Source organism: Papio anubis, chromosome 13 (genome assembly GCF_008728515.1).
Source record: "Papio anubis isolate 15944 chromosome 13, Panubis1.0, whole genome shotgun sequence".
In the NCBI taxonomy this organism is placed as follows: domain Eukaryota; kingdom Metazoa; phylum Chordata; class Mammalia; order Primates; family Cercopithecidae; genus Papio; species Papio anubis.
In genome coordinates, this window is record NC_044988.1 from 67,606,105 (window position 1) to 67,626,825 (window position 20,721).

General features: G+C 47.6%; 1 protein-coding gene across 2 annotated transcripts in view; it reads right to left on the minus strand.

Annotated features, from left to right (window-relative positions):
• GABBR2 (gamma-aminobutyric acid type B receptor subunit 2) overlaps positions 1 to 20,721 on the minus strand; it is a 416,448-nt gene that overhangs the window by 95,532 nt on the left and 300,195 nt on the right. For both annotated transcript variants that reach the window (XM_021927328.2, XM_031654347.1), the window contains exons 9-11: positions 10,322 to 10,402; positions 5,433 to 5,583; positions 2,264 to 2,396 (exon numbers count right to left, since the gene is read on the minus strand). In XM_021927328.2, the coding sequence (XP_021783020.2) occupies positions 2,264 to 2,396; positions 5,433 to 5,583; positions 10,322 to 10,402 (365 nt within the window). The remainder of the gene's footprint in view (positions 1 to 2,263; positions 2,397 to 5,432; positions 5,584 to 10,321; positions 10,403 to 20,721) is intronic.

Below are 20,721 nucleotides of genomic sequence, written 5' to 3' on the forward strand. Positions count from 1 at the left end.
GTTACTGGTAACAGGAACGATTTCTTGATGATGTCTAACAGTCAGTCTGGTTTAATCATTTGCAGAAATCCGGGGAGCAAAATCCCCTAGACTGTAAGATCTCAGGGGGCTTCCCTCCATGTGCTGTCCCAGAGCAGAGGGACTGGCCCAGATCCGTCCTCAAAGTCTGGGGTGTGAGTGGGGACTTGCAGCACATTTAAGGGGTCCTTCACTTAAGTGTCCCTCACTGCTAGTCTTCAGCCCTTATTATCCAGCAGTGGGCACACTGAGGCTTGTGAACAACAAATGCAGCCTAAAGAAGGCTGCTTTGCCAAAAAGGGCCCACAGTGCTCTCAACGTCTTGAAAGAAAACGGCACCAACAAAGGAGTGGCTTTTGGATTAATCCACTCAGCACCGATCTTTTGACCATCCCCTTCAGCTCTGGTCTTCTAGGCAGGGGACTGGATGAATTACTGCATCTGGGACTCTAAAGAGACCCAACTGGCTAACCCCATTTGGACAGCTCTTAGTCAATGTCCAGAAATAAATCCCAACTGGTTACTTCATTCTTAAAAAGTAAGTTCATGATATTTTCAACTGAGAGTTAGTTCCATACAACTATTAAGTGATTGCTAATACATAACCCCCTTTAAAAAAATTACGAGGGAGGCGGAGGCAGGTGGATCACCTGAGGTCAGGAGTTTGAGACCAGCCTGACTAACATGGAGAAACCCTGTCTCTATTAAAAATATAAAATTAACTGGGCATGGTGGCAGATGCCAGTAATCCCAGCTACTTGGGAGGCTGAGGCAGGAGAATCGCTTGAACCCAGGAGGCGGAAGTTGCAGTGAGCCCAGATCACACCATTGCCCTCCAGCCTGGGCGACAAGAGCGAAACTCTGCCTCAAAACAAAAAACCAAAAACAAACAAAAAAAACTAAAAGGCATTTCTTTGGGCATTAAAATTTTTAACATGTTAATTAACTTTAAAAATAATCTTTCTAAAATATAGTAAATAAATTACACTGCTTTGTACTTCATTAAATATATATATATCTCACAGGGATGATACAGCCCCCTTGGGGGCAACTGTTGGTTCTTGAATGTGAAGAAACATTAATCTTTTTTATGTATAAACCACATATATATATATATATTATATATATATATATATATATATATAAAGTACACAAACAGATATACATTATATTTCCGGTATTAAACTTTCATAAGAGGAATCGTTAGGAAAAAATGTCTAAAAATGCTCCTTAGGGGAACAATAAGGAAAAAACCATTCAAGAAAACACCATTAAATAGAAAATAACAATTATAGCTTTTACCATATAACTCAAAGTCAGACAAACGAAGATCTATCATCATATTCTTTGATGGTTTTTGAGGTAGAGGGGAGGATCTGTTCCTTCTTTTTTTTTTGAGACGGAGTCTTGCTCTGTCGCCCAGGCTGGAGTGCAGTGGCGCAATCTCGGCTCACTGCAAGCTCCGCCTCCCAGGTTCACGCCATTCTCCGGCCTCAGCCTCCCGAGTAGCTGGGACTACAGGCGCCCGCCACTGCGCCCCGCTAATTTTTTTTTCTATTTTTAGTAGAGACGGGGTTTCACCATGGTCTCGATCTCCTGACCTTGTGATCCGCCCGCCTCAGCCTTCCAAAGTGCTGGGATTACAGGCGTGAGCCACTGCGCCCGGCCAGGATCTGTTCCTTCTTAAATGATCCTGACCCTGACTCTTACCCTTGGTGCTGATGCTTTCCTGGATGATAACTTTTTTCCCTCCTTTTCTGTGTTACTTTGTCATTTCTCAGTGGGCTCTCTTCTAACGGTGGCCTGGTAAGTCCATTATCTTTTTTTTAAGACAGGGTCTTTCTCTGTTTCCCAGGCTGGATCACAGTGATGAGATCACAACTCACTGCAACCTTGATCTTTGGGCTCAAGCAATCCTCCCTCCTCAGCCTCCTGAGAAGATGGGACTACAGGTGTACACCAGCATGCCTGGCTAATTTTTTTGTACTTTTTGTAGAGACAGGGTTTCACCATGTTGCCCAGGCTGGAAGTCCATTATCTTAACTTTACAGGCAGTACTTATACCCAATGCCGGCCTGATAGTAACATCGTTCTTCCCTGTTGAGTTGAAGAACTACTAAATGGGTTGTTTCCTGCCTGTTCATGTATTTTCATGTATTTCTGGGTTTGCATCTGTGTTTTTGATGACTGAGGTCACCTGGGAAACTTTCTATCATATGCCACTGGCTTATGCAGAATGACTTACGGTGCAAAGTGTTTCAAAAGTCTTTTCAGAGACAAAGGATCCATCCAGGCCAAAGAGAAATATGGACGCATAGGAGAGCATCCCTCCAAGGATGATAAGGTTGTTCATGTATGGACTTGACATCTTTATCAGCCTGACAAGAGAAAGAGACAATAGATTTAACACAACTGTTAATTTAGTTATTCCTTCAACAGGCATTTTCCAAATGCCTGCTAGATATATTTTGTTGCTCAGGCTAGAGGGGAAAGAGAGAAACGGTAAGGTGCCATGGGGCCCCAGGGGACACATCAGCAGGAAGGCCCAAATTTCTAGTCAGATTTTCCCCAGCACCCAGGTGCTCACCCTGGAACCTTCCCCTTACAGAGAAATAACGAAAAGCTCTGTTTCCTCTACCCCTCTCCCCACCTGCTGTCTGTGCTTCACTAAAAGGCCTTAGACAACGATATATTTCTAATTGTTGCTTTCCTTGCCTCCTTTGTCAAGTTCACCCATTACTTCCCCAGGGACAGCTTGTCACATCAGCTTCTTCATCCATTAATTTTCAGTTTAAACAAAAGCATTAAGTCGACAGGTTTTTTGTTTTTGTTTTTTTTTTTTTGGCTGGGGCTGAGAACTCCTGTCAAATCTAGAGAATGTGACATGTAACTTCAGCCACGTTCCCCACAGTGAGGAGAAAGTCCCACACCACACTCCCCAGCCTTGAGTGAACTGTGTCAAGGATGCCTAACTGTGAGTCTGAGGGCTGCTTAAGAAAGCTCACACTGTTCCGTGCACAAAGACAGCCACACATGTGGGCAGGACCACCTCTCCAGTCAGCGGGTGACAGAGGTAGACACCAGAGTCCCCACCCCACCCACTACCCTTGTCCTCACTAGGCTGCGGTGGGGAGCAGGGAGCATTCTTTATACTTCCAGACTCTGCATCTTTCTCTGTCATTTCCTCCTGGAACCCCGTGGTGACCCCCAGCTGCCCAGCAAGACAGGGTCATCAGTGGGCTGGTAGGTACCTGGCTCCTCCAGCACAATCAGCTCAGAAGGGCTTCAGGTTTCAGGCGCTCTGTGGTTGAGGGGCTCTTTTGCAGACTGTAATTACGACCAATTGTTCCCCAACACTTTCCTTTGCATTCTGCAATTCTGTTAACCCTTCACATTTTAAACATGCAGTATGTCAAAGGGAGAGGGAAATAAGAAGCCTGCTGCTCTTCCTCTGTGGACGGCACCCTGGCTTTCAAGTTGGGAGCACCGGGTCCAGGGCTTAGACTTGGCCACTCCATAAAAGTGACACCTTGACAAGTCACTTAGCCTGGCTGAATTTCCTCACCTGTACATGAGATAACTGATCCTGTTAACTAGGACACACGTGATGTTGAGATGACGCTGGGTCCCTGGAGGTCCTTTTGTAAACCATCAACTACTTAGGTGCCTCCATTCTTATTCCTACAGCAGTCAGGGGAGGGGAGAGCTGGGGGTTGGGGCAGGCTTCTCAGAGGAGGTGGGCCTTATAGGACGGATTTAGGAAGAGAGAAGTAGGGGGAGGGATTGGGAACCATAGCAATATTTATTTTCTATCTTTCTGCAGATTTTAAAATAGCCAAGCCAGTTAAAAAACACAACAAAAACTTCACCTGGATGCCGGCCTGTTTGAAAGAGTGATGGTAACTTTCCCCCAGGAGGCCAAGAGGGGGTAGTTAAGGAATTCAATGAGTTTAGTCTTATGATGGGGCAACTTGCTGTCCTGATGGGACTTCTTGAGGCATGTGGGGTGTCAATCTAACTTTGAGAGCTGATTATGTGCCCAGGCCTGTGCCAAGTGCTAAGAGGTATGCTCAGCATTTAAGCTTTGTATGGAGTGGGCAAATATTGCCTCACTTTTTTTTTGGGCCAGTAGATGTGCTATTTGTTGTAAGTAACATAAAATAACAGGAGAAGAAAATGCTTTTCTGTTTTTCAGGAAATAGGTTTGACCTAAGCAATTGCTATCAAAAAAAGCCAAACAACAACAAAATAACCCTGGACACAGTAGCTCATGCTTCTAATTCCAGCAACTTGGGAGGCTGAGGCAGGAGGATCACTTGAGGCCAGGAATTTGAGAAAAACCTAGGCAGCATAGTGAGACTCTGACTCTAAAAAAATAATAATAAAATAAATAAATTAATTAATTAAAAAACCAAGCGCACACACACAAAACTCTAGAGCCACCAAATTCCTTCTTTGCATGCAGGGAGAAACTAAAAAATCTCATAAACCAAAAAACCTGTTTTCTTCAGAATCAGGCTTGTTCCTCACAGCCCACGAGTTCCTGCAGTGTAGCTTCTGGGCACCATGGCAGAGCCACGGAACCATGTAGGCGGTCACGGTGGCTGTCCCCATGATGGCCCACGCTCTGCACCCCTGCTCATTCCACCAAAAGGCTTGGGGCTGGGTTAAGGGATTTGCTATGGACACCAAAGAAGCAAAACGCACTTGGTGAAAACCACCGCCTGGAGTGGCGGCCAGTTCTACCCACGACTGACCGGAATAACTCAGTCAGCCTCTGTCCTCTGGATAATTAAGGGCATGTGGTGGGGAAAAGAAATTAAGACAAGAAACCAAGGAGACAGTCTGCCACGAGTGGACAGCAGCACTCCGTCGCTGAACTTCAGGGCTCTTCTCTGTGATATGAGGAGTTATCTGGAGGGCCATACGGGATGATGGAAGGGAGGGCTTCCTGGCCATAACGAACTGTACCAAAGGAAATCCGTTTCACTGGACTTTGTGACCTCCTTCAGTGGTGATTCCCAGCGATGCTAGGGGATAGGGGCAAAGAAGTTGGGGGAATTCTGTCTTCTCTATCTCTCCTCCTGGACCTCCACAAAGTACAGGAGTGTATCCAAAGCTCTGAGAAGGCCCATGGATTTGGACTCTTCGATTTTATTTAACTTCCTCAAACTTCTTTGACTACACTCCTGTGCAACTACCAGCAGCCCTGCCTCTGTGTGTGTGTGTTCGCATGCGCCTACTCACACGCATGTAACACCTACAACATCCTAGCAACTGAGTAACACTTTGGGAAACTCTGCCCTGCAGACTTCTGTGGCCCGGGGGAATCTGTCATGTGGCACTCCTATACTGTGTCCACAGGCTTGTCAGTTCAGAAAGTGGCATCGCAGAGGAGGACCAGTGTGGCTTACTTCTGATTCCGGTTCTTGATGTTGAAGAAGAGAAAAGCACTGGCCATGATCATCCCGAGGATGGTGAGGGCAGAGAGGATGCTGTAGAGAGGTAGGGAGATCTTCCGCAGCTGCTCCAGGATGATGGTCTTGTCTTTTGGTGGTTCGGATCCTAGAGGATCAAGAGAAGACATCAGTGAGACCCAGTGCAAGTAATTCCCCGAGAACACCTTTGCCTTAGTGTCCCTGACATCCAGCCAGGCCCTATGCACAAACTCTACCCAAGGCACATCTATCTACTGGGTGAGGCAGATCCGGCGGTTGGCCAGTCTACCCAACAGGGAGCCTGAGCCAGGACTTATTTCTTTCTCTAAATAGAATCAATAAAGGATTTGTGATGCATTTAATAGCCATTAGAAGACTAGAATTTGATTTGGTCTAATTACACTGTTGAAAAACTATCACCATTTATTCCCCAAGGTAACAACGGCCTGGAAGCACAGGGCTGGGTGATGTGAGTGGGCACCACCGGGTGCCTTTGGGGATGAAGAACTTGGCTTTGGCCTCAAGATCTCTGCTCCTAAACATACACAATAAATGATCCCTCCTCAACAGGATGGACACCTTGCCTGTTGGTTCCATGGTGACACATACGTGTTTTGGCTGTGGAATTTCTGCTTGAATGTCATTGTTTTTTAAAAGCTCTATCTGGCTTTCTGTTTCCATAAGACTCTGAGTAACTGTGGGAGGCAGAAGCTACCTTCCTCTCCCTGCTGTGCCAGAACTGGCCTGGAGCTGTGGGATTCCATTTCTCTCTGTGACTGCAGAGGTGCGCTGCTCATTCTTCAAGAGCACCAGGAACCTGGGGGAACCCTGAGGGTTTCAGAGCAAATCCATCTTTCAGTCCTGTTTTAGTTTTAGCAGGCATAGGCTGGTTTGGGATGAGGGATTCAGGGACTCCCCCAGCTTCCTGCAAATCCCTCTTTCTTAGCTGCTATTTTAGGTCAGGTTTCTGCTGTGGAATTGTGAAACTTCAGGGCTTTTCTCTCCAGTAGGGGTATGTGGAATCAGCCGGATGTTACAAAGTAGCCAAGCCTGGGAATCTGGGAGCCCCACCAGGGTCCCAGTTATGCCTCTCTTCTTGGGAGACAAGCAGGAAAGGGGCAGATGTGGCAGCAGGGAGTGAGAACTCACCGGACTGTCTGTGTTTAAAACACTGCTAGCAAGTTCAAATGGGTTTAGAAATATTCAGTGGCTTTGGCTGAGCGCGGTGGCTCATGCCTGTAATCCCAGCACTTTGGGAGGCCAAGGCGGGTGGATCACTTGAGGTCAGGAGTTCAAGACCAGCCTGGCCAACATGGGAAAACCCCGTCTCTACCAAAAATACAAAAATAGCTGGGTGTGCTAGTGCACACCTGTAGTCCCAGCTACTCGGGGGGCTGAGGCAGGAAAATCACTTGAACCCAGGAGATGGAGGCTGCAGTGAGCCAAGATTATGCCACTGCACTCCAGCCTAAGTGACAGAGTGAGACTCCATCTCACAAAAAAAAAAAAAAAGAGAGAGAGAGAGAGAGAGAGAGAGAGAGAGCGAGAAATTTCGGTGGATTAAGAGTTTGAACCATCTAAGAAATTTAGGGAAGTTGCCAGGTTTGAAAACAGCGAGGAACCTGCTGGCGTGGTTAATGTGAAGCCTTAAGCAATTCCATGTAAAGTAACATTTATAAGAAAAGTGGCATCAAGGGCCAAAAGTCTGGGCTAAAGCAGACACAAGGAGATGGAGGTAACATCATTTCTTGCTTCCGGAAGTGAAAGCTCACTATCTGGAAGCTTCTTCCCCCTCTGTCCATCATCCTTCCCCAAACACCTGGCTCAGGTGCCTTCTGGCTACCAAATGCAAGAATAGTCCTGGGGTGTCTGTGAGTTCCTGGCTGGAAACAAGCCCCACTCTGGACACTGATAAAGAAGACTGAGGTTTGGTTCACAGGTAATATGATCACTACTGGGTTTGGGGCCCATTGTGTAGAAACAACTCCAGAAAATTGACAACAGACAAGAGAAAGTTGTCTCCTTCTTACTCCTTCTTCTCTTCTTGCAAAATGATGGCTCTACAAGAGGTATCTTAAGACTTTGTGGACACCAAATGTTTGGTTTATCATGAGTATTAGTAACAGCAGAAGTCCTGAGTTTTCCTTCTTGCTTTTCATCTGGTCCATTCATTCATTATTCATCCATTCATTACCATTCACTCATTCATTCATCATTAATGATGATTAATCACAATTAATAATCAACTCCCATCTGTCAGGCTGGGACTGAGCACCAATGATACAAAGATGAAAAATACACTGTCCCTGCCTTCAGGGAACTTACACACTAGCCATAGGAAAAAAGAGAAAAGTACTAATAAGCAATCCTATTTATTGAATGCCTATGACAGTCTAAGCAAGATATAGAGATTTTCCCATTTGATCCACCCAACAGCCTCATGCATAGTTAAGATTATTCCCATTTGACAGAGGGGGCAATGATTTTCCAGGTGTTATGTGGCTCTTACAGCTAGTAAGTGGCAGGATTTGAACTCAGATCTGCCTAACCCTGAACCTTGTGCTCTAACCACTACACAAACTGCTGCCAGTGATGCTGGGGTCCAGGTGATGTGATAACATCAGACAGGACGCCTGAGCAGGGAGCAGAGTGCAGTCCTGCCTGACGGAGTCAGGAAATGCTACAGAAAGGAGGCGACAAAGGAGCCGAGTCTCGAAGGATGAGCAGAGGAGTTGGCTGTTGGCCAGGAAGCTGAGAAGGAAAGGGCATCCTGGGCAGAAGGCACAGCATGAGCCAAGGCCCAGTGGTGTTTCAGGACAGTTGAGGAACTGTAAGCAGTTCAGCTGGGGGGATCTGAGAGAGAAGACAGAGAAGGGGGGAAGGGTCCTTTTACGGAAGACTTGGGGCCACAGCTCAGAGTGAGGTCCCGTCTCTCTGAGCAGTGGGGATGTGCGAGGCTCTGAGCAGAGGTGGCGTCGTAAGCCTGCCATAACAGCAAGGGCACTTTGACTGCTGAGGGCAGAATGGACTTGAGGAGGGAAGGCTAGCAGAGCAGTGAGAAGCCTCACTGGGGGCTGGTGCAGGGGTCTGAGTGAGAGCGGAACTCAGGCCAGGTGTGGATAGGCCTGGGCTCTGCCCTGAACTGCCTGGCCTCTGTGTTCAGAGGCTGATTATTCACGGCCTGGGTAGTGGGGAAGGTCTGAGAAGCAGGGAGTAGGCCTGGCACAGCTGCTTCCTGTGTTCTCTCGGCCTGGGGGCAGAGCCTGGGGCTGAAAGGCAGGGCCTGGGCATCACCAATGAAGACCTGGTACCCTCTGACTGTTGTTTAGCAACTGTCCTGGCTACTGGTCCCTGCCCCACCAAATTCGTGCTTTTCCTGTCCGTTGTGCTTTGTGTCTTTTATTTATTTAGTGCTTCAATCTTTTTTCCAATGTGCAAACCCAGAGTCCTTGTTCAGTAAACCCTGATCTCCCCAGTCCAAGAGCAGACAGGCCGATCTAGAGGACCAGGGCTCTGGTGGTTAGAACAGGCTGTGTGAATTTGGGGAGTCACCCTTGAGGTAATATGTGACGATATGTCTGGTGACAGCTCCCTTAGTTGGGATAGGGAGGCTCACCTGAGTGTGGAGACCACTCTGGTTCTCAGAGGCTGACTGGAATTTTGCTTTGCAATGTTCTCAAGGCTGAATCCCTCAGATCCAGTGGAAACATAGGAACATGACAGAGTCTAATCAAAGGGTTTGTGGAAGAGCCTTCTCTGGTGCCCTTGCTTTCAAGAAGGAAAGTAAAAGCTCCTGGCACAGAAAGCCAATTTCTGCTGACCCAGTGGAATCAAAGTAACAATACCAGGGTGCTATGGATGTGGCAGCTTTCTCTATTGCTATTCAGTGACTAGACTGTGCATCCATCCATCCATCCATCCACTGTCCATCTGTCTACTCATCCACTTACCCTCCTACCCATCTATCTATCCGCTTACCCATGCATCCAACCATCCACTTGATCAATTCATCCAGCCATCTACCCAGCCATCTGTCTACCCATCTACCTGTCCATCTATCCACTCACCCACCCACCTACCCACCGACCTATGCATCTATCCAGCCATCTGCCCATTCACACACCCATCCATGCATCCACCCTACCACCCATCCATCCATCCATCCATCCATCCATCCATCCATCCATCCACCCACCCACCCACCCACTTGATCAATTCATTTTGTCATCAGATACCACCAAGTCTCCAACATGCGTCAGACCTTGGCAGGTGCCAGGAATTTAAAGTCAAATAGGATCCAGTCAGGGACTCATAGCTGAATCACCTAGTAATATCAATGTAAAGTGACAGTGGCCATAGGAGAGGCAGAGAAAAAAGACTGCAGAAGCAAAGAGAAGGGAGTCATTAGCTCAGTTGGATGGTAATTAAGGAAGACTGCACAAAAGAGGTGTCATTTGAGCTGGTTGTAGGAGCTGAAGAGGAGTTCTCTAGCAGAGGAGAAGAAATAATCTTCCAGGAAGAGCAGCAGATAGACAGGCCTTATTGTCAACCCAGTCAAACCCTTTGCCAGAGGAGAAGATAGACCTAAATTTAACAGAGCTACATTTAAAAAGAATTACTCCTGGCCATCCAATGGTTTAAACACCTCAGTGTACACTTCATACAAACTCTAGTGACCCATTCCAGGTACTGGAGCCTGTACAAGTGATTGGAGCCCTGTGCTCAGTGATTGAGTGTATGTGTTGAGGATGTACCCTTGACCCCAAAAAGCCAAGGATGCTGAGCTTGTCCCTAACCCTTAGACAATGTCCAGGCTTGGGAGCAACTGGGCAGGCCCCCTCCTCTGAGAAGCCCAACTGCCTTACCTTGGAACCTGATGGTGTCATTGATGATCTCCAGTGTGTCAGCCACAGCGTTGTACTCTCCCACCTTCACCTCCCTGCTGTCTGTGGGGAGCAAGAGACAGTGGCCAGTTAGATTGGGACTTGGGTTTGTGTCTGGGTGCTCCTATTCCAGGCTCCTGCTCTCCTCACAGGCCCTGGGTATATTCTTGCAGGCTTCCCTTTCTCCAATGCCTCTTCTGGTTAGAATCACACAACTTCTAACCTGATCTAGGCTGGAACATTCTCTCGTACTGTCTCTGTCTCATCAACTGGTTGTCCATCCTTTGCTTCACACCTCAAAGATGGGGAGCCCAGGCTCCCTACAACTGTACTCTATCTGGTATCAAGTTCTTCCTGGCCACTGAGCTGAACTGTCTTCCCATAACATTTCCCTGCTCTACTGGCTCTGCCCTCTAGAACCACACAGATCACTTTTGCTCCATCTTCCCTAGGATAGGCCCAGATACTCGAAGACAAAGACAGGTCATTCTGCTGACATCACCCCCCAACTCCTCTTTACACAACAGCACTTCAATCTCCCCGCTCCTCCACCCCGACCCCTCCTTGGGCCACATTCCACAAAGTCAGTCTTTCTGTAGGATATAGACCCAAGGACTGACCAATGCACTTTAGGCATGATTTGGTCAGCAGTAAGTAGAGGGCACCATCCCCTCCCTCATTCTGGAGTTCACATTGCTATTATATGCATCCTCAGGTAGAATTAATACCTTTCAGAAGCCACATTGCTCTGCTGTGTCATACTAAGCACAGTCTCCTACTGCCCTTGGCTCCTTGCACTTGTTCAGTGTGTTTTTAAACCCAAGTGATACATTCAAATTTACTCTCATCCTTCTTGCAGTTCTTGGTGGGTTTAGTTCATTGTTTTGGTCATCGTCAAGGATAAAGATGATGAGGACTGGCCCAGAGTGGTGGCAGAATAAATGGAGAGGGAGATCAGATTTAAGTAAGGTTTCTTTTTTCCAGGTAAAATCAGAACAATTGAGCGATCAAATGGGAGATGAAAAAGAGGGGCACCAAGGTCATCCGAGGTTCCGGTGCGGATAAGGGGTTTCAGTTCCCATCCCTGGGTGGGGAACCCAGGAGAGGGGTCCAGATACAAGGGGAAGAATAACGAGTTCCATCTTGGATGTGCTGAGCGTGGGGTGCCTGTGGAGCATCAAGGCAGAGATGCTTTTGAGTCTAGAGCCGAGGGGAGAGGTATGGCTAGGGGGTGAGCTGGAGTCATTGGCATGGAAGCTGGGAATTAGAGTCGGAGGCAGGAATGAGACCCCCAGGGAAAGTGAGCCAAGTGAGAAGAGGAAAGGACCAAGTGCAGACTCTGGAGGAGCCCTGACCCCTGGGGTGGGCAGAGCAGAGACTGGGAAGGGGTGGCCAGGACGCAGGAGCAGGGTGCTGGGAGGGAGTGGGCACCTTAGAAGCCAAGGAAAGGCATACCTTCACCACTAGCCGCAGTGCCACATGCCACAGAGAGGCTGGGAGAAGCCCCTTGAACAGGGTCTGAGGATCTGGCATCTGGGAGGATACCGGTGACCACAGATGAAGCAGATTCAGCGGAAGGTTGTGGTTAGAGGGATGGAACAAGGGGCAGTGAGTTTGAGGTCAGAGATAGGGCCCCCAGGGAAGAGCAGGCTTGAGAAGGGTGGGGAGCAGGTAGGAAGGGCTGGGGGCATTGACCAAGCCTCTATAGTGTGCTGGATCAGTGCTATTTTATGTACATTTTCTTACCTAGCTAAAACAGTGTGTGGAGTAGGTGGTCTCAGTCCCACCTTAAAGACAAGGAGACGGAGGCTCAGACAGCTTGTGGCTTTGCCCAGGGCCCCAGTGGTAATAAGAATAGAGCCCAGACTCAAACCCTGGACATTTTCCATAGCCCATGCTCTTCCCTGACAGGGGGCTGCCTCAGTGGGATTCCTGAGAGGTGACAGTTTGTGCCGAGTGCCCACTCCATGGACCACTTGTGCCTCCTGAATGTGGGAAGCACAAAGAGAAGGATCATCCACCCATCCCCAGACGAAGGCCTCTGTGAAGTGCAGGTGGGAGCTGCAGACCCTGGCCAGCAAAATGCCTAGAGGTTACATAGGAATTTCAAGGCGTACCCTAAGGAAATGCCTCCTGGGGCTCTAGCTTTAAGTGAATTTCTTTGCAGAAATGCAGGTGCGCTGCTGGTCCCTTAGAAACATTCAGAAAACAGAACAGGGAATCCCCTGAGCCACACTTCTGCCTGTGTTCCTCTGACCGTGGGTGGTGGAAACGGGCTGTAAAAGTCACTTCCTTCTCCCCACAAGGGTCCCCGCCATTTAGGGGGCATCACACTGCGCAAGCGGCTGTCGCTTGCCTGGGTCACCCGGCCCCTAAATGTCACATTAGCAGAATCTGCTGGGGGCTCCAGCATCCCTGCGCTGGCCTTTTGAAGTCCTGAGCCCTGCAGATGCCCCAATCAGGTCCTGCTGCTCAGAGGAGGCCCTGATTTATTTATTTGATGCACGGAGGCAGCGCATGAAATATGCAGGTTGATCAGAATCAATCAAGAGTGGGGAATGGTGTGGCTGGCACCCCACCGCACCCCGGCCACACAGCCTGCTCCTCTGACTCACACGCCCTGCTGTATGCACCGTCCCACGGCACTGAAATAATACTCAGCTTCCCACTGACCGTAATCATCATAATCTCTCCCTGGGGGCAGTGTTGGAGGCTCACAGGCGCTTCACAAGTTCCTGCATTTAATGCTCACGGCAAACCATGAATTGGGCATAATTCATCCTGGTCTAAAGAGGCAGGAGGAGCCTCAAATAGGTTAAGTACCCACTCAGAGCCACATGCTCAGCAGTGACCCAGCGGGCTACTGAACATGGGCCCCCTAGTTCTGAATTCAGCATACTTTTACCCCCATACTGAGCAGGGCTGCCAATCATTCAGCCCACATTTGTTGAGTGCCTACTGCGTGCCGGGCTCAGCTCACGGTATTTCATGATAAAGAATCTCTCAAAAGCAGCACTGCAGGTGGTGGGAAGTTAAAGTCATTCCCATGTCCTCGAGCCAGGTGGCCTTGGACATCCTGGATGCTGGAAAGATGTCTATACTAAATCCTCTAGTTTTATCATTTCATTCATTCATTCAACAAACATTACTAGATACCCATTATGTGCCAGGCTCTGTGCTAGGGGCCAGAGATATAGAGATCCTTTTTTTAAAAATCACAATTGCAGACCTTGCATGACTGTATCTGTAAACTGGGAACTTTAGAATTGATAAGAGGGTTAAAAACGAGAATATATGCCAAGTTCCTAGCTTGGAACCTAATTCATGGTAAGTGTCCAATAAACTATAGTTATTTTATTCATGATGAAAGTAACTGTGGGCTCTATGTGAGGTCCCCAAGCACTCTTCATATTTTCTTCCTGCCATCTGTTCCCCACCATGGTTCCTCCACGTGGGAGGTAGCTTTCCCTCCCTTTACCAAGTTAACCTGTCCAAGCCCTACCCGCCTCTTCCAGGAAGGCTTCCCTGAGTACTGTTCCTCCCATCCCAGTGTCCTAGTTGCTGTGGACTCAGGGCTCCGTGCATGACAGCTCTTCATGTTGAAGCCATGTCCTATGTGCGTCCAGGGCTTCTGATTCCTGCTGGTCAGCCTTGCTTCTGTTGTCCCAGGCAGTATAAAGTCTCATCCCCTGCACTCTGCTCAGGGTGCCTCCCGGGTCTGCAGATGGAAGGACTGTGTCCCCTGTATTCACCCACAGTCCAGCCAGGCGGTGACCATGATAGGCACACAGCCCTCTCAGCTCTTGGGCTTGTTGTTAACTCCTGTGCAAACAAGGTCAACCGGTCTATATCCAGTCTGTAGCCAATCTTATTTGGGGTGTAATAACTGCCAGGGGTAGACTTGTCTTCTCACTTGGTTCTGGCTCCAAACTGGGGGAGCCAGAATGTGTCCTTTAGAATTTGATTGTTGTTGAAAATACGCACACTGAGACACAACGTATAACTCTGGCGGATGAAACAAAAGATCTTGGCTCAACAAAAATCAAAGATTCTATAAACGTACTTAATTATAGGACATCCCTCCCAAACTCAGGCATAGGAAAGAGCTAGGAGACAGGAGCCTCAGAGCTGGTGCTGGCTTTGCGGTCACTCTGGGAGTAGCCCTGGGGAAGTCCCATCCCCCACCTGGGTCTTGCTAAGTGAGGGGGCTGCAAGGGAGATCTCTGTGGCCCCCAACTCCTGTTCAATGATTCTGCAACTGCTTGGAAAGGTCCTCCTCATTCCAAGCTAAAACCTGCTCCGTGTGACTTCCCCTCATGGGTCCTGGCTCTGTGCTGGGGCCCCAGGTCACTCTGGCTCCTGCTCCTGACTGTCCTTCGGACTTGGAACCTGGCGACCACGGGCCTCAACTCTACTCTTCCCCAGGATGAACAGCTATTTCTCAGGAAGTGATTTTTCACTTTCACCCCATCCTAATCTGCTTCCTCTCCCTCTCCCAGCAGCACCCCTCAGCAGCACAGAACAGAGATGGACTTTGTGCTCTACTGTCACAAACAATATGCCATTGCCACATTTTTCATATGTTTAGTTAACTGACCTTCGTTTTGAGATGTTTAACAGGCTAGGTGGACACTGAGCAAATACCCTGGGGTGTAATAACTGCCAGGGGTAGATGTGTCCATGATCTAGGCAAACTGGCCCAAGGGCAAGAGCTAAGTACCTGAGGGGACCCAGGTCATACACAATAGGCTATCGGCCCTGGGAGTGCTTTTTCTCTTCTTCTTGGCGACCTCCCTCAGGTCTTTCAGAATTCATCTCGGGGCCAGGTGTGGTGGCTCATGCCTGCAATCCCAGCACTTTCGGAGGCTGAGGTGGGTAGATCATGAGGTCAGGAGTTCAAGACCAGCCTGGCCAACATGGTGAAACCCCATCTCTACTAAAAATACTAAAATTAGCCAGGCGTGGTGGCACGTGCCTGTAATCCCAGCTACTTGGGAGGCTGAGGCAGGAGAATTGCTTGAACCTGGGATGGAGGTTGCAGTGGGCTGAGATTGTGCCACTGCACTCCAGCCTGGGCAACAGAGCAAGACTCCATCTCAAAAAAGAAAAAAACAATTCATCTCAGATGCCACTGCTTTCAGATATCCTTCGTAGTTTCTGCCAGGTAGACCTGAGTGCCCTCCTCTGAATGCCCACAGCTGCCTGTGCCATCCCTTATCACGCATCGCACCTTGCTGTTGTCTGTGTCTGCTGCTCATTGCACTGGGTGGGCTGTGGGCTCCCTGAGGGCAAGGATCGCATCTTACTCCACTCAGCCCCACCAACCCCCATACCCAACCGGTGCTGCCCAGCACCTGGCAGGTAGGGGGTCACTTCCTAGGAGTGACAGGAAATAATTGTTGAGAAACTTCAAAAGCACAAACCTTAGGACAAAAACCAAAAGCGTTTATCTACATCAAAATTAAGAACTTCTGCTCAGTCAGGACTTGAAGTGAGTTTATAGACAAGTGACAGAATGGGAGAAGATACTTGCAAAGCCTAAAGCCAATAAGAGATTGCTGTCTAGATTACATAAGGAGCTTCTGCAGACCGACAAGAAAAAGACAGTAACTTCAAAGTAAAAATGGTCAAAGAGCTGGGTGCGGTGGCTCACACCTGTAATCCCAGCACTTTGGGAGGCTGAGACAGCGGGAAGATCTCTTCAGGCTACGAGTTTGAGACCTGCTTGGGTAACATAGTGAAACTCCCACCTTCAGGAAAAAAAAAAAAAAAAAAGCTAGCCAGGCATTGTGGTGCACGCCTGTAGTTCCAGCTACTTGGGAGGCTGAGGTGGGAGGATTGGTTAAACCTGGGAGTTCAAGGCTGCAATAAGCTATGATCGTGCCACTGTACTCCACCCCAGGCAACACAGGGAGACCCTGTCTTTTTTTTTTTTTTTTTTTAAAAAAAAAAGGTCAAAGGATCAGAACAGACAATTAACAAATGACCAATAAGCACAGAAAGAAATGTCCAAACTCATTAGGAATCAGAGAAATGATACTTAAAGTCACAATATGATATTACTTTATACTTTTAGACTGTCAAAAAATGAGGGATCCAGGAAATCCCAAATGTGGGTGGTGGGTAGGGACACAGGAATCCTCTGCCAGTGGGCATGGATATGGGCATGGCCATTCCGAAGAGCAACCTGGCAGGTTTTGGGCATGTTCAATGCGCACGCAGCTTTTGACTCAGCAGTTCTGCCCTTGGAAACCTGTCCTAAGGAAATTCCCAGTTGGATCCATAAAGGGACATGTATAAGGACATTTACTATTTGTGAGGGTGGAGAGTTGAAAGTGACCTGGGTGTCCGTCCCAGGGGGATGCGTGAAGTGATAGATGCACCCCGCCGTGGCTCCTGCAGGGAGTGGGAGGAGCCATGCCTAGAGGCACGCCCAGGACCATGGAGATGTCTTCAGAAACAAAGTGCTGAGTGGAAAAAACAAAACTGAAGAGAAGATACCTAAGCCAGTGGCACTGATGTACGTGGCAAGATGCATCTTGTAAGCACACATACAAACACAATATGGGGTGTTGGCCTTTCCTTGGGGGAGGTAGGAGTGGGATATGGGAATAAATGAGGGAAATAAGGGGGATAAATGGATACACAAGAGGGACTTTCATGGACCAATGACAATGACTGCCCATGAAATGAGGTGTGTGAATTGTGTCCTAAAGAAGCGCAACTGCACTTTTCTCAAGAAATTCCTGGGGGGAGAGTGTAAATCTGGGGTCATTGTTAAGAGTGCCCAGGAGAGGAGAAGGAAGCCAACAGTTGTTATGACCCTTCTCTGTGCCAGTCACTGAGACAGGAACATCATAGCCTCACATCATCAAGTTCTCAGTCACTCTCAAGGCAAGGAGAATGATCACCTTCTATTTATTTACTTATTTTTAACTGAAATGAAGGCTCGAAGAGACTGAGCTTCTTTGCCTGTCTGCCAATGATCAGGCACATCTGCTTCAAGCCTATGTATTTTCCACATGAGAGGGAATGAGTTCCCCATCACTGGAGGCATTCAAGCAGTGGGAATGTTGTATAGGAGAATCAGGGCTCTCTTCAACATGGAAGGTCGATGACTCAATGAAATTCAATATCTGTAAAATATACTGTCTTTTGGGTCACCTTTTTTAGGCTCCCTGAAAGGTAAATCCTGGAACATGAAGGCTGGGAGGTGTCAAGGCTAGGGTCAGGCTGGAAGAGAGTCCACATTCCCGTGTGTCCTTTGGTTCCTGCAGGTCCACAACCCTGCTGGTATATCCTGCAGGATTATGGACTGTGACTCCACTCTTAATTATATCAAGTTGAGTGACAGTCTAACGAAATGGCCTTTCCAGACCCATGACTTGGTGAAGTGAGCTACAATTGCAGGCCTTCACAGACGAAAAGGTTATTAAAAACCAGCCTCAAGAGTCTCAAAGTAGGGTCAAACTAGCCCTGAAAGTATTCTAGTAGGTTCTGGGAAATCATCTTCCTGCTTTTATAGGCACTGGCATTCGGCCAGAGAGATTATGAAGCCCTGGAGGATCGGGGACTGTATCTTATTCAACTTGGTTTTCCCCAGAGGACTTGGTAAAGCGCCTGGCAGATGCTCAGGAAATGCGCACTGAATACAACCGTATCTGTTACCCTGAAGACCAAATGGTAATTAATGTCTGCAAATGGGAAGGACAAGTCTCTCTTTCACTAGGTACGTTCTGAATGACAATTACGTCGTTAGAGTGAAGGAAGACCCCTTCCCTTCAAATCAGGTGCCAAAATATAAAACTCCAAAGCCTGAGCCCTTTATGTTGCATAGAAGCAGTGTGAAATTCAAGCACTTATCATTCCCCGAGATTCTTACAAATAGGCCTAATGAAGGCAGGGTCGGTGAGTTGGAGCGGCAGATGCTGAGTTTTCTCTAAGAACGGCAAAAACAAGGCTCTAATCACAGCTTCACTCAACTTCCTTCCCTGCTGCAAATTCGGAGCCATGTTTAGACTTCGGCAGTAACATGGATACTTTTTTTCTCTTAAGGGGAAAAAAGCCAGTTCTCTAGTATTCATCCTCATCTACACGCGGTGTCATGAAAATCAGCCATGGCATCAGGGAGGAGCATGGAACCTGGAGCTGAAAGGGGTTCAGGCCTGAAGCGTGTGCCCAACAGGATGCTAATACCTGCCTTACCTACGGCCAAGGGTGGCTCCCTAAGAATAGCACCTGCCTGAGACAAGGGGAAGAAGGCACGCAATTTATTTGGAAGGTGATCCTAGGATGCACTGTTAGTGGTGTGGGGGAGTGAGACAGGGAAGGGAGCCAGGACAAGGTGCATGAATGAGCAGGTTTCTTCGTGGGCAACCGAGGTTCGGTCCCACTGTGGGAGCTCTGGGAAAAGAGCCAAACACACCTGGGAGTTGCCTCACCCAAGGGGAAAGGATGCTGGGGTATTTATCCTCCCGTTCTCATCCATCACTGACACAGGGCTGCTCCTGGAGGCATTAACTCCCTGGACAGCTCATCACACAGCTTGGACGGCCTATTCAATAATCCATCATGGTAGATAAGGCACCTCTGAAACCCTTTACATTTGGAAAACCAACTGTTGTGTTGATATGCACATGCCCCCTGCATTCTGGTGGCTCATTTCAGTCCTAAAACAACATAGGTCCCTCTATTGGAGCAAGAGGATCAATGTCTATTTAAAAAACATGTAGGTCAGGTGCAGTGGTTCACACCTGTAATCCCAGCACTTTGGGAGGCCGAGGTGGACAGATCGCGAGGTCAGGAGTTCGAGACCAGCCTGGCCAATATGGTGAAACCCCGTCTCTACTACAAATACAAAAATTAGCTGGGCATGGCGGCACACACCTGTAGTCCCAGCTACTCAGGAGGCTGAGGCAGAAGAATCGTTCAAACCCAGGAGGCAGAGGTTGCAGTGAGCCAAGATCGTGCCACTGCACTACAGCCTGGGCAACAGGGTGAGACTGTCTCCAAAAAAAAAAAAAAAAAAAAAAAAAAATCATGTAAACAGGAGCATCTGGACTTTATTGAAGGCCCAGCTGCGACCCTCAAGAAAAGCTGGACATAAATGCAGAGAGAGTGAGGGGAGCATACTTGTGCCTGGGCGTACGTGGGAATGTGCAGAGGAGCAAGCTGAGGTCCAGTCCCAGCTCTGCCACTAGCCTGCTGTGTGTCCCTGGGGGATACTACTCATTCCTGGATCTCAGGAATTCCTGGACTTGTACCATGAATTGGTGGAATGAGATCATCGTTAAGGCCCTGACCTGTATCACCGCTTATACATCATTAAGTGTAAGGAGCCGCTATAGGGGTAAACGGCAGACATAAAAGCAGCCGGGGGTTTCAGCACTCCAGGAAAACCTGAATTTGCCCCAGAAAGGTGTCATAATGTTGACAAGGTGCTAATCATAATTGCTACTTACTTGCTGAGAAAAAAATATATTGCATATATAAAAATATATTATATGTATAGTTATATACACACATACTTTTCCATTTAGTTTTTCCCATATTCCATGAAGGTAGATAGGATTATACTCCTATTTTACAGATGAAGACAATCAAGGCTCAGAGAGGCGAAGTCGCTTGCCTGAAATTCTACAGTGAGTAAGTGAGTGGATCTGGGGTGGGTCAGCCCACAAAGCGCAAGCTCTGAGCTGCTGTTTGCTGTACTGCCTTCCTTAGAAATCCAGATAAGCCTAAACAGTCGCTGGAGCTGGCGTTTAAACCTAACGTATGAAAAAAAAGGCAATACAATTGGCATGCACTGGTAGCTATGATCAGCCAATCCTTATTTTACAAAATACTCTCTTAGAATGATATAATTTTGAGAACTGGAAACGAGACAAGAGAATTTAGTTGCAATCACTCAAAAAAAAAAAAAAAAAAAAAAAAAAAAGAATTTTTTCCAAAAAACTTATTTTTTTTAATTAATTAATAAAAAAAAAAAAAAAAAAAAAAAAATAATTTAGTTACAAAAAAAAAAAAAAAAAAAAAAAAAAAAAAAAGTAAGTATCTTTGCCAAGATGCTTACTTTGTTCAACCAATGAAGAAGTAAAACTTAACAAATGGAAAAATAATTACGTTTGCCTAAAATTACATCTTTTGTGCACACCAGAGAGCTGACATGCGTTTCAATGACCTGCCACAGAAAGACGAATGGGTAAGTCTACAAGATTGCATTACAGTGTGATAGCGCTCAAGAACACCTCTCCTGATTGATCTGAATCCTGGTGGGATTTGTCTGAATGAATCTGAATGACTCACTTTAATTTCTTGCTTTCCCCTGGATGACACTGGGATCTACTCAAAGTCAGTGGGCACAGCAGGCCCCACTCTAGTTT